The following is a 13,944-nucleotide window of genomic DNA, read 5'->3' on the forward strand; positions in this document are numbered from 1 at the left end:
GGTAGTCCGGGCGGGGCGGGGCTCAGGTGAGGTGAGGTGGGTAGTCCGGGCGGGGCGGGGCTGGGCTCAGGGGAGGTGAGGTGGGTAGTCCGGGCGGGGCGGGGCTGGGCTCAGGGGAGGTGGGTAGTCTGGGCTGGGCGGGGCGGGGCTGGGCTCAGGGGAGGTGGGTAGTCTGGGCTGGGCGGGGCGGGGCTGGGCTCAGGGGAGGTGGGTAGTCTGGGCTGGGCGGGGCGGGGCTGGGCTCAGGGGAGGTGGGTAGTCCGGGCGGGGCGGGGCTCAGGGGAGGTGGGTAGTCCGGGCGGGGCGGGGCTGGGCTCAGGGGAGGTGGGTAGTCCGGGCGGGGCGGGGCTGGGCTCAGGGGAGGTGGGTAGTCCGGGCGGGGCGGGGCGGGGCTGGGCTCAGGGGAGGTGGGTAGTCCGGGCGGGGCGGGGCTGGGCTCAGGGGAGGTGGGTAGTCCGGGCGGGGCGGGGCTGGGCTCAGGGGAGGTGGGTAGTCCGGGCGGGGCGGGGCGGGGCTGGGCTCAGGGGAGGTGGGTAGTCCGGGCGGGGCGGGGCGGGGCTGGGCTCAGGGGAGGTGGGTAGTCCGGGCGGGGCGGGGCTGGGCTCAGGGGAGGTGGGTAGTCCGGGCGGGGCGGGGCTGGGCTCAGGGGAGGTGGGTAGTCCGGGCTAGGGTTGTGAAATCTCTAATTACACAAACCCAAACGCTCTGGCCCCGCCCCTTCACCAAGGGGGGCCCCCCCTCACTTCACCCCCGCTCTCCATCCTTGGCTCTCCCTGACTCTCACTCACTTTCACCAGGCTGGGGCAGGGGGTTGGGGTCAGAGGTTGGCAACGAGTCTGTGGTAAAAAAAAAAAAAAAATGTTGAGGTCGGTGGGGGCGCTCACTTCAGGCTGCTCCCCGCAAGCAGCTCCCTGCCCCTGCTGTTGCTGGTGGAGGTGCAGCCAGGCGACTCTGCAGGCACACTTCCTCCATCTCCCCTCCCCCAGTGCTGACTCTGTGGCTCCCAGCCTATTAGCCAGGAACCATGGCCAATGGGAGCTGTGGGGGCGGCACCTGCAGGTGGGGCAGAGCCACCTGGCCACGCCTCTGTGTAAGAGCCGGAAGCAGGTCATGCGGCAGCTTCTGGGAACTGTTTGAGGTAAGCACTGCCCAGAGCGTGCACCTCTGACCCCTTCCCATGCTCCAACCCCCTGCCCCAGCCCTGATCCCTCTCCCAACTTCCGAACCCCTTGGTCCCAGCCCGGAGCACCCTCCTCTATCCCCAAGCCCTCATCCCCAGCTGAACCCCAGACCTTGCACTCCCAGCGGAGACCTCACACTCCCACAGCCCCCTGCTCCATCCCGGAGCGGCCTCATGCACCCTGAACCCCTCATTTCTGCCCCACCCTGAAATCCACACCCCCAGCTCAGAGCCTGTACCCCCTCCCACACCCCAACCCTCTACCTCAGCCCAGAGCCCCCTTTCGCTCCCCGCTAAGTCCAGTAATCAAGTGTCCATCGTGCAACATGGTAGTGCTGACCGCTGATTGGGGTGCAGGCTCTTGGCTGGGGCTGAGGGGTTCAGAGTGTGGGAGGGGGCTCCTGGCTGAGCCTGGGGCAGGGGGTTGGGGTGTGGGAGAGGTCTTGGGGTGCATGCTCTGGGAGGGAGTTTGGATGTGGGAGCGGCTCAGGACTGGGGCAAAGGGTTGGGGTGCAGATGGGGGTGCGGACTCCAGAAAGAAGTTTGGGTGCGGGAGGGGAGACCAGGGCTGGGGCAGAGGGTTGGGGTGCAGAAGGGGATGTGGACTCCAGGAGGGAGTTTGGGTGCAGGAAGGGGTTCAGGCTGGTTAGGGGGTTGGGGTGAGGGAGGGCAGTTGGGGTGCGGGCTCTGGGAGGGGGGTTGGGCTACGTCTGGGCGGTGCTTACGTCGGGCAGCTCCTGGAAGTGACCGGCATGTCCAGCACCTAGGCTCAGGGCGGCCAGGCAGCTCTGCACGCTGGCCCTGCCTGCATGCACTACCCCCGCAGCTCCCACTGGCCGTGGTTCCCAGCCAATGGGAGCTCTGGAGTTGGCACTCATGGTGGGGACAGCACACGGAGACCCCCTGTCCGCCCCTGTGCCTACGAGCTAGAGGGATGTGCCAGCTGCCACGGAACCAGGGTAGGTAGCCTGGGCTGGGCTGGACTGGACTGGGCTGAGGTGCACCACCCACTGGACTTTTAGGGGCCTAAAATCTCCCGGATTGGTTTCAGTAGCCTTTGGGAGATCAAGACCCATTCTGGGAGACACCTGGCAAAATCCGTAAGAATTGGCAACCCTAGTCGAGGCTGAGATGGGCTGGGCTGGGCTGAGATCGGGTAGTCTAGGCTGAGATAGGGTAGGCTGGGCTGGGCTGGACTAGGGCGGGCTGGGCTGGACTTGGTAGTCCAGGCAGAGATGGGCTCTGCTAGGCAGTGCTGGGCTCTGCTAGGCAGTGCTGGGCTGAGGTGTGTAGTCCAGGCAGAGATGCAGTGGGCTGGGCTGACCTCTTTGGAGCAATGCTGGGGAATGAGGAAAGTGGGAAAGGCTGCTTGGGATTGGGTTGGCAAGGCCCCTGGTAAGCGAGCTGGGCATCTCCACCAACAGTTCTGTGGTCTGTGAGGTGGTGGAAATCAGGCCTTTTGTGCGTTGTCTGGTATAGTTATCCCCTGCACAACTGTGACCATCCCTTATTTTGACACTTGCTTTGTGCAGCACGGCATGGTCATCAGTTAACTCTCGACCTATGCTTCAGAAGCACAGGCTTTTGTCTAAGTGAACTGAGAAGTAGCTTTACTAGTGCCGCACGCAGAGGAAAGGTAAACATGCAGGGTGAATAGATTTAAATCAACTGTTTAAATCATTATTTAAATCAGCAGGCAGGACACCTTGATTTAAATAATCAATTTTAATCATATTTTGGTTATTTTCCAAAAGATAGATTGATTCTCTTTGTTTGTTAAGCATTAAAACATGTTGATTTGCAACTAAATAGAGCCTTTACACTAAATTTGTTAACCAGGAGGATTCATTACATCTATAAAAATTTATTAAAGCCATTTTTTAGCTTAACTTATATGTATTCCAGTTCTAGCGTAGGCCTTGCTGCAGGCCTAGGCATAACTAATAGTGTGAACCAAAGGCTGTGAACCAGAATAGGCTTGGCCTAGGCAAAATAACAACATACTAGTTATTAGCTAACACCAAGTAAGCACATTCCTCACTTGTGAGGATGGTACAGGAACATCTAGAGGTCTCAAATAACTGCATAAACACATTTCTAGGCGAAGGAACAGGCACACACTGGCCCCAAGTAAGATAAAGATGGGACAACAGGATAATGGAAGAGGATTTTCTGTTCAGACTAGCAGATACAAGGATAAGGGTGGTAACTAACCACGTCAGAAGTGTAATATGCAATTTGTTTCTACCAATGTATAAAAGGGGAAGTCATAGGAGGAGCACTTTTGTCCAGCCTAGGAGACAGCAGAGACTCCCATGGCTGACTGAGCTGGTCCATTCTCACAGGCGTACATGTGTTGGTGTACGCGTAGCGCCTTTGGGGCACGAGGAACTGGGCTTCATCGACAGTAAACCTGGCTGAGCACCTTCGCCACTGAACCAAACCTGTGATCTTTCTTATGAGTAACATCGATGTCTGCAGAATTAACATGCTGCACCGTCTGCTAGTCTAACGCAGCTGACATCGGAGCTCCAAGAACAGTAACATTCTTCAGCACTTAACAGTTAGAAAATGGTGAATGATGCAATTCTTATTTACTAGATGATTAATTTTTTTACTTAAGATTTGTGCCAAGTTCTATTTGGGTGGAAATTCAACTCAAATGCGCAAAAAACAGCATTTTATTTCTGTAAATTAAATAAATACCTTAAATATGCTGGATTGGATACATAAGAAAAAAGTTTATCAAAACATAGTTTTCATTTAAAGCTGATTGATTTATTAAGCAAAGAAATTAGTATTCGTAGTGAATTGAACTGATTGTTTCTGGTCATCATGGCCCAGGGTTAGGGGGGGAAGCCGTCCCAAAAGTCAGGGAGTGGGGCCCCTGCCCCCCCATTGGCTCCACCCCTGCCCTACCTCTTCCCCCAAGGCCCTGCCCCCAGTTAAGCTGGAAGCCAGAGCCGGGTGGGGAGCCTGGGCCTCTTAGGGTTGCCAGGTGTCCAGTTTTCAACTGGAACACCTCGTTGAAAAGAGACCCTGGCAGCTCCAGTCAGTGCAGCTGACCAGGCCATTAAAAGTCTGGTCGGGGGTGCAGCAGGGCTAAGATAGGCTCCCTGCCTGCCCTGGCTCCGCGTGGCTCACAGAAATGACCGCCATGTCCCTGCAGCCCCTAGGCACAGGGGCAGCCAGGGAGGCTCCACGTGCTGCCCCTGCCCCAAGCGCTGGCTTCGCAGCTCCCATTGGCTGGGAACTGCAGCCAATGGGAGCTGTGGGGGCGCTGCCTGCAGGCTGGGCCAGTGCATGGGGTTGCCTTGCTGTGCCTCCGCCTAGGAGCAGGAGGGGGATGCTGGCCACTTCCGGGAGCCGCCTGAGGTAAGTGCTGCCTGGAACCTGCACCCCCTGCCCCAGCCCTGAGCCACCTCCTGTACCCTGAACCAGTTATTTGTAGCCCCCCCCCCCCCCGCACTCCAACCTTCTGCCCCAGCCCAGAGCCTCCTCCCACACTCCAAACCCCTCAGCCCAACCCCTCAGCTCAGAGCCCCCTTCTGCACCCCATACCCCTCATCCCCAGCCCAGAGCCCACAGCTGGAGCCCTCACCCCCCCTCCCACACCCAAACTCCTTTCCCCAGCCCTCAGCCACACTCCAAACTCTCATCCCTGGCCCCACCTCAGAGCCAGCACCCCGAGCTGGACCCCCACCTCCACCCCCTCCCACATCCCAACCCCCTGCCCCCGCCTGTTGAAAATGAGCGAGTGAGCGAGGGTGAGCAAAGGAGGATGGAGTGAGCGGGGCGGTGCCTCAGAGAAGGGACGGGGCAGACCTTGGGGAAGGGACAGGGCAGTGGCTGGGACAAGAGTGTTAGGTTTTCTGAAATCAGAAAGTTGGCAATGCTAGGGCCCCTCCACCTGCTGGGGGTGGGGGACCCCCAAGAGCAGCCTCTGTCCCTGCCCCCTGGACACTTGCCCAGGGCAGGTGAGGAGTCCACGGCTCCCCACAGCTGCTTGTGCAACTCTTACCCCAGCCTGGCTCTGGCCAGTGGACGGGGCCTTGGAGCAGCAGCTCAGCCCTGGTAAGAGCCTCCTGGGCAGCTGTAGGGAGCCATGGACCCAGAGCCCTGCGTCCCCGTTCCAGCACCCCTGCTTCCACTTCCGTGAAGGGGCAGCAGCCTGAGGGTCTGTGCACAAGAAATGTGTCTGAGAGGCCAAGGGAGGAAACGGGGCTGCAGCCTGTTGAGACCCAGGGAAGCGTAAAACACCTGGGATCCAGAGACTGGGATTCCCCCATAGCAATCTGGAGGGCAGCCACTACTGGTCCTTTCCTTTTTGGAAAAGTGCCGGATACACATTGCTCTATAAATAATAAAAAATATTTTACTGTGTTAGAAAAGAGGGAGACTCTGAACCAGATGCTCCCCTCATGTTGCTCCTTCTTACCACTGTGGGGTGGGGTTGTTCTTGTGGCTGTGCTGCAATTAACTCATCACTAGAGTAAATCTCTGGTGTATGTGCAGTGGTTCTCTAGCAATCTTAAGGTGCAATGCGGTATTTTAACTGTTTCTCAAAGGTCCAATAAATAGGGCATCATAAAATCTCCAATGTACTGCCATAGAAACATTTACCATGGTTGGTGGGAAGCATTATTCACTTTGATGGAGAGTTTCTGCAACAGAGCAGAAGGGAACACCAAGTGGCAAAGAAGAGAGCCTGTGGTTTAAACTGTCCGAATCACTTCAAAAATTAAACAGTCGATGGCCCACCGCATCAGTCAATCTCTGTTCAGCAAAACCTTTAAGCTTGTACTAAGTGAAATGCTGAATTAGGGCCTACACACATAGTGCTGTCAAATACACATAATGTACAAACTGAATAAAGAGACTAATTTTTCTCTAAACCCTTTCAGTAATAGTGAGCCTATGTATCACTTGTATCATAGCAGACAAAAATGTTCAGACAAAGGTTCATTTTAATTGATTGTGTCTCTAATAGCGGTATAACTAATAACCCTATAATACACCATTCACTATTCAGAATAATTAACAGCTTTACTGAAGACACCAGAAATATGACCCTGTGGTATAAGTGGCAGCATAAGAAGTTAATATCACTGTTATGAATGTACCTAATTTTCAGAAGTACAAATATTTTAAAACTGGCTTTATGAAGCTTATCAATAGATGGCTTTTCAATCGTTTTCTAGAATTCAGTAATTTTAACACATCCCCAGAGGTTACCAGCTATACAAGGTTATAATTTTACAGAAAAAGGGCTTATTATGCCTCAAGATTGTGCAGAAAGAATGCCAGCCTTCTCAATATGATGATTATCTTGAATAGTCCAGAAGGATTGATTTTGTACTTGAATGTATTGATTCTGCAGGATGCTGAATGAAGTGCAAAAGCACCAGCAGTCAGCTAGGCACCTGGGAAGAAAGGCATCTGGATAATACAGAGAAATGTGCAGAATACCCATATAGACATGAGCCCTAGTAAGTAGGAGATTAATAGGATGGGGCAAAGGTGATTTACTGAATGTAACTTATGTGCTTTGTGGCTATGTTTTTGGGTTTTCCTTGAACCCTAAGCTAACCAGGAGCAGTAATTTGCTGAGAGTGATTAATATGTATACTTGGAAAAAGTTGAGATCAAGGGCCCCCACGCTTGTGGCATACACGTCTGAGGGTTTGAAAGACACTCTCTTTCAGCTATTCAGTGCCTTATGATGTGTTCTGTGAACAGCATCCTTACTGATGCACCAGCCTGCTACACTCAGTTTACTTTAGGTTGTGGGTAACAAAAAATTGCATCCAACAGCCCTTCCTGCTAAGAGCCCTATCTACCTAGCCTGAATGTGCTATTCTCACAACCACTGTTGCCTCTAAGCTGTGTGCGTGTGCACGTGCACACAGATCCTAAACACCATGTGCACAAAAATTTGCACAGAAGCACAACAATTTGTACAGAAGAAATTTTTTGCGCACACGGCCTGTCAAAAATTAGAGGGAACATTGCTCCTCATCGACACCAAAATTATGAGCACTGTTAGGGTGCATGTTAAAATCTACTTAACCTGGTCTCCTTAATATTATTTATATATATTTAGGCAATTGGCTATATAAATGGTCATTTGAGTCAATAAACCAAAATATAAAGAGCTATAAGAAAGCCAGTACTTTTCTCATTCTTCAAATTTCTGGTTACAAAATTATCCTTGCGATATTATTCAAAAAATAAAGGCACCAAAAAACCTCTTCCACTGTTTTTAAAAAATAAATCTTATCTTCTAAAAGTAATAAGGTATTCTGGATAAGCTTGAATGTCATTAAATATGACAAACATTGATGGATGAACCATGTTATCAGTCACACTATCATACAGGTCAGTAGGATCTGCCAAGTTTTTTGCTGGTGGAGTGATTAATCCTGCTTTTCCAGTGCAATATTCTCCAGTGAGAACTCGAGCAAGGTACATGTATTTTCTGCCACTCCCATCGGGTCTAGAGTATCCATCGTGAGCAGAATAACTGGCATCAACAGCAAAATAGGTTCCATTTCCAATTGCTGCACCTGTGATCAGAAAGACAAAGTTTTGAAAACTTTTAAAGAACAACAAGACTTTCATTTTTATGTAACCCCTAAAACACGCAACCTTCTCTTCTATCAGTGAAAAAGGATCATTTGAAATTAAAATTAAGAGTCTGACAGCATCGTTCCAGCCTCACTTGGAATAGGCCCTTGTACCAAAATATCAATCATAAGTTTACTGAGATGACACTTTATCACTGAGCTAATAGTCATGCAGACTTACTTTGCCTTATGGTGAAGGAGGTTAAACTTTCTCCCTCTATTTGTCATTGTGTAGTTTTCTATCTATCCTATCCATCTATCCACTATCCCACATGGCAAACATTTAGAATTTTTTAATTATAAGATTATATAATTGTAATTATAATATTCTAATTATACTTCACAGAGGCGGAGGAATCATGGTTCTTCATCTGGGACCTGTTTCTCTTTTCTGAAAGTGGGAGAAAGCTTCTAATGCAAATAGTCAAAAATATATGCAGGGAATTGAATCATATTGCTAAAGGCTTCATCCTTCTTTGCCCCGTCTGCTCTTTGCTGTGCATCACATCTGTTCATTGTGTCATGTAGAATACTATCCCTGCTCCTGCAAAGTATGTATTCTGAGTAATCCAACTGAGTTCAGTGCTTAAAGCTAAGTACAGGCGCAAGTCTTTGCAGAATCAGGGCCTCAGATAGTCTCGGCGCCAAATACAATGTTTTGGTTTGTAGCACCCAAAGACAACTGTATGATCAGTGCAGAACATCTCAGATTTATATGTAACAGAGTTGTCCATAACGCTAGTTAAAGAGGAAGAATGTATATATTAAATTTAACTCCTGTGAAAAGTGCCCGATTGAGTGGTGTCATCTAATTATCCCCAAGAACAGATACAGCACAAGCAGCCGCGGAAGCTTTCCTCACACTGTTCAGCCAATTTGTCTCATATCTGATAAGGTGGCACCATTTTCTAGGCAGAAAAGATAATTGGTTGTATCTCTATGTCCATTCACTTTGTAATATCGCAGCTGAGCATGAACAAGGAAGCCAGGCAGTGACTGTTCTGATTAACAGTTTTTGTGAGGTAGGTAATACATTTCATAATATAATCAACTTTCACAAAGGCCACCAAAGTTTTAAATGATTTTAGATTTGCAAAGTACGATGATCTCTCTCTGCTTGTCTGCAGCTGATATTGTGCACGGGCCAAGGGATTAACCACTTGACATTGATAAACTCCTCAGATCTTATTCACAATTTACGATTTTTAGACAATAAACCAGGCGTGGGCAAACTACAGCCCAGGGGCCACATCTGGCCCTTCACACTCCCGCGAGGGAGTGAGGTCCAGGGCTTACCCTGCTCCATGTATGCTGTGGCTCCACGCGGCTCCTGGAAGCAGAAGCATGTGCCGTCCCTCAGGCTACTACACATAGGGGCAGCCAGGGGGCTCCGCATGCTGCCCCTCCCAGCACCGCCCCCGCAGCTCCCATTGGCCGGGAACCGTGGCCAATGGGAGCTGCAGAGGCGGTGCCTGCGGATGGGGCAGCATGCAGAGCTGCCTGGCCACACCTCCACATAGGGAACGGGGGGACATGCCGCTGCTTCCAGGAGCTGCTTGAGGTAAGCACTGCCTGGAGCCTGCACCCCTGACCCTCTCCTGCACCCGAACCCCCTGCCCTAGCCCTGATCCCCCTCCTGCCCTCTGAGCTCCTCGGTCCCAGCCCAGAGCACCCTCCTGCACCTCCAACCCCTCATCCCCAGCCCCACCCCAGAGCCCACACTCCCAGCTGGAGCCCTCAGTCCCCCCCTGCACCCCAACCTCCGGCCCCAGTCCGGAGCCACCTCCCACACCCTGAACTCCTCATTTCTGGCCCCACCCCAGAGCCCTCACCCCTTCCCGCATCCTAACCCCCAATTTTGTGAGCATTCATGGCCCGCTATACAATTTCAATACCCAGATATGGCCCTCGGGCCAAAAAGTTTGCCCACCCCTCCAATAAACAGTACAAATAAACTGAAAATAAAAGCCTTCAAATTAACCAATAATGAAAGCATGTTATCTGGCTAGACTTATAAACCCTCCAAAACATAAGAAAACCCTTTAGCTTAAGGAATGATCTGTCTGTCTGATAAGAATAAACAGCTGCGTAATTAAGATATCAGCACAGGTATATCGGAACTCATTAGCTAGGCATTTCATAACTACTGAATACAATAGCGCACTTCAGAGCCTGGACGGATGGTGACATATGAACAATTCTCATATAAGAACATAAGAATGGCAATACTGGGTCAGACCAAAGGTCCATCCAGCCCAGTATCCTGTCTTGTGACAGTGGCCAAAGCCAGGTGCCCCAGAGGGAGTGATCCTAACAAGTAATGATCAAGTGATCTCTCTCCTGCCATCCATCTCCACCCTCTGACAAACAGAGGCTAGGGACACCATTCCTTACCCATCCTGGCTAATAGCCATTAATGAACTTAACCTCCATGAATTTATCCAGTTCTCTTTTAAACCCTGTTATAGTCCTAGCCTTCGCAACCTTCTCAGGCAAGGAGTTCCACAGGTTGACTGTGTGCTGTGTGAAGAAGAACTTCCTTTTATTTGTTTTAAACCTGCTACCCATTCATTTAATTTGGTGGCCCCTAGTTCTTATATATGGGAACAAGTAAATAACTTTTTCTTGTTCACTTTCTCCACACCACTCATGATTTTATATACCTCTACCATATCCCCCCTTAGTCTCCTCTTTTCCAAGCTGAAAAGTCCTAGCCTCTTTAATCTCTCCTCATATGGGACCCGTTCCAAACCCCTAATCATGTTAGTTGCCCTTTTCTGAACCTTTTCTAATGCCAGTATATCTTTTTTGAGATGAGGGGACCACATCTGTACGCAGTATTCAAGACGTGGGCATACCATGGATTTATATAAGGGCAATAAGATATTCTCAGTCTTATTCTCTATCCCTTTTTTAATGATTCCTAACATCCCTTTAGGATATGCTCAAGGCATGCACAGAAGAGTCTACTAGGTCATCTAATACTTCCTTCCCTCCATACAGAATTATTCCCCATATTTACTAATTCTTTGCCTCTTTCCTCACCATGCACTGTGCATATGACACCATTATCACACATCATGTCTCACTCATCCATTCCCTGTTTAGGAAATTAACTTGCTTTGAATAACAATTTACCATTCTTTCCAGCAAAACCACGATTAAACCCATTGTAATTAATTGTGCTCAGTGAGGAACTAGGTGTTCCATGGAATAGGAGATTCTCATTATTTGTGTTGCTATTCTTTTTGTCCAGCGACTGTTTTTTGATTTGGTAGGTCTGCCACAGGTAAGGATTTTGTATCCTTTCAATCTGCAAAGTTAGAAAATAAAACACATTATTGATAATGCCCAATATCTAGGATGACAGCAAAGCATTAAAAAAAATAACAAATATAAATTAATTGGTTTTCAGATCACTCTGCCCGTGTGGTGTCTATTTAGAGTTGGGACGCTGGAAATCCAAACATTACAGAATGTGAACCAATAAATAACCAGAATATGATAACCTAGAAAAAGTCTTTAGTTTGACTATTTTCTTTTAATCACTTGAGCTTTGCCTCATGTGCCAAGTATGTGGAGCAAACACTGGCATGTTCTCAGCAAAACGATAACGTTTTTAGAGGTATGCTGTTGTATTCTGCTATTGTGGTATTGCCAGCAGCAAAAGGGGCTTTTGAGTAAGACATCTGAACATCTGAACTTTTTGCTGACAGTTCTCCCATTAAAGGGGAGAATTGTAGAGCTACCATTATGCTTTTACAAGAACAAGCTTCTTTTCTAGATCCCAACTTGGGAGTTAAAACTATGTCCTCAATTGTATAACTTAGCCCGCTGAAAACTGCCATTTAAGAATACACTTCCAGGGAGCAAATTTTGCTGGCCTACTCAGGAAAGCAATCTATTTGTAAGGAAATGGTTCCAGGGATCAACCTGGTATATCGGCATCAAAGCCCTGATCCAACTCCCACTGAAGTCAATAGGAAATGTTCCTGTTGGAGCTGGCCCAGAGAGCACTGGTATAAAAGCTTCCAACTGGCAAATTAATGTTAATAGAATCTAGAGCTGGAGAAGCTTGCTTAGGTCATGCCATTGCATAACTGTTCCCACTGTATGCTAATTAGCATTTTGCTCCATATATTTTTTTAAATGTGCCAAGTGCTATGGCATTCCTCTATTCTCTCAGAACATTATTCCTCAAGGATAGAGGATCTCACCACTGGCAAGTGTCCTGGGATATTCACAATACTTCCTCATTCTTAATTTCATCTGATTTCTCCTAGTTATATTCCCTTTTCATGTTAACTAATTCCGCTTTGTCCTTGATGCTGACACCTTTGTAAAGTGTTTTACAATTTATATTCAGGCAAAACTTACTGAAGTCAGGGGCCTGTATCCTGGAACCAGCACATAGCTTGAAGGGGATCTCCCTATGGGGCTCACAGGGAAGGAATCTGTCCCCCAAGCTGTGGATTAATCTCTGCGGATTAAAGGAATTGCTCTATGACTGCTACTGTAGCCTCAGGGCTGCAGAAGTGTGTGTGGCCAACCAGCTCTCCACCTGCAGAAGGATCTGTGTAGAGTAGGTGCCATTCTCCTGGACCCAATGTTCCCCTTGCCTGCCTCCCACCATGTACAATGGGCTGTTGGTTCTTCGCTTCCTACAGGACAGAGTCGCACAATGCAGAGATATGTGCAGATCTCCTGCACAGGATTCCTTAATCCTGATTCCTTTCAGCAATAAAAATGCACTGTAGACGAAGAAGCAGGATTTGGCTCAATGAGAGGTTTGCATAAGTAAGGACTTCAAGAGTCAATCATTTACTTGGTGGAGATTAATCTGATTGTTTCTTAGAGATGGTTTACTGTAACATTCACAGCAGACAGATTTTCAGTTGATTTCCGACTATGTATGTGTGTAAGCCTATATTTCATAAATAAATTACCTTCAATATCTCATAATTTGGGGATACTGAACACAGACTGCTTGAATGCCCAATCACCCTAGGATAGGGGTCCACAAACTTTTTCTGTCGTGCCCCCCCATAACCATAATGGACTCTGTCCGCGCCCCCCCGGAGCCACGGTTGGGGGCTGGGAGTGGGGCGGGAACTGAAATCGTGGTTGGGAGCCAGTGTTGGTGTCAGGACCTGGTGCCGGTGGCCGGAGCAGGAGCCATGGTTGGGAGCCAAGGCCGTGGCCAGGAGTGGAGCCAGCGGTGGAGATGCAGCTGGGGCCATGGCCAGGAGCGGAGTCGGGGCCGGAGCCACAGTTGGGAGCCGAGGTCGTGACTAGGAGCAGAGCCCAGTTGGGATTGGGGGCTGGGGCCGCTACCAGGAGTGGAGCCATGGCTGGGGCTGGGACTGTGGCCCAGGTCGGAACCCAGGGCCAGGAGTGGAGCCATGGCAGGGTCCAGATCCACAGCTGTGGCTGGGAGCGGGGCCAGGAGCTGCAAACCAAAGCTGGGGTCAGAGCTGGGGCAGAGCAGGGCTGGGTGATGCTCCCTCCCTGCGAGGCTGGCCCAGGCCTCACCACACCTCCCCAAATGTTCCTCCATGCCCTCTAGGAGCCCCACAGTTTGGGGACCACTGATCTAAGCGTTGACAGCCACTATCATATGATATTAGAACGGAAAATTTCCTTAGATTTGCAATGAAGTTTTGGATTTTATCAATAACCTCAGTGTGTAGTGTTGGGGAAATACAGAACTGGAAGGGGTGACTACAAATAAATACTTAATAAAAAATAAAAGATGAAAGTTTCTGTTTAAAAAACAAACAAAAAACTTCACTCTCATGTTACTTCACCTTCTCTATTTTGAATGTGGAGCAGGTTTTTAGAAACTTCTTCTGAACATCTTGATATTCTTGCTGTGCTGTATTTATCATAACCACTTTGACACGTTCTTGTTTCATATCACACCACTCTTTAGGGAACGCTACTAACTGTTTACCTGCAAAGTAAACATTTTGTTAATAAATACAGCAAGAACTGACTCTGCTTATACGGGCTTGTGCCTTATTAAAAACTGAAAAAAGAGCACCTATTATCGATTCTTTTCTTCCACAGATTCTTTGGCAAGACTATTCTTTGCCATGAATACACCATGGCTTCTGTAGCACAGATTAGATTTTCTGT

At 49.2% G+C, this 13,944-nt stretch overlaps 1 protein-coding gene across 2 annotated transcripts in view; it reads right to left on the reverse strand.

The window, feature by feature from the left end:
- Positions 1 to 6,129: 6,129 nt before the first annotated feature.
- Positions 6,130 to 13,944, reverse strand: part of LOC140895469 (protein mono-ADP-ribosyltransferase PARP14) — a 36,008-nt gene continuing 28,193 nt past the window's right edge. For both annotated transcript variants that reach the window (XM_073305200.1, XM_073305199.1), the window contains 3 exons: positions 13,614 to 13,759; positions 10,945 to 11,119; positions 6,130 to 7,746 (listed from right to left, as the gene is read on the reverse strand). In XM_073305200.1, coding sequence (XP_073161301.1) covers positions 7,457 to 7,746; positions 10,945 to 11,119; positions 13,614 to 13,759 — 611 coding nt within the window. In that variant the 3' untranslated portion in view covers positions 6,130 to 7,456. The remainder of the gene's footprint in view (positions 7,747 to 10,944; positions 11,120 to 13,613; positions 13,760 to 13,944) is intronic.

Source organism: Lepidochelys kempii, chromosome 11, assembly GCF_965140285.1.
Source record: "Lepidochelys kempii isolate rLepKem1 chromosome 11, rLepKem1.hap1, whole genome shotgun sequence".
Classification (NCBI taxonomy): domain Eukaryota; kingdom Metazoa; phylum Chordata; order Testudines; family Cheloniidae; genus Lepidochelys; species Lepidochelys kempii.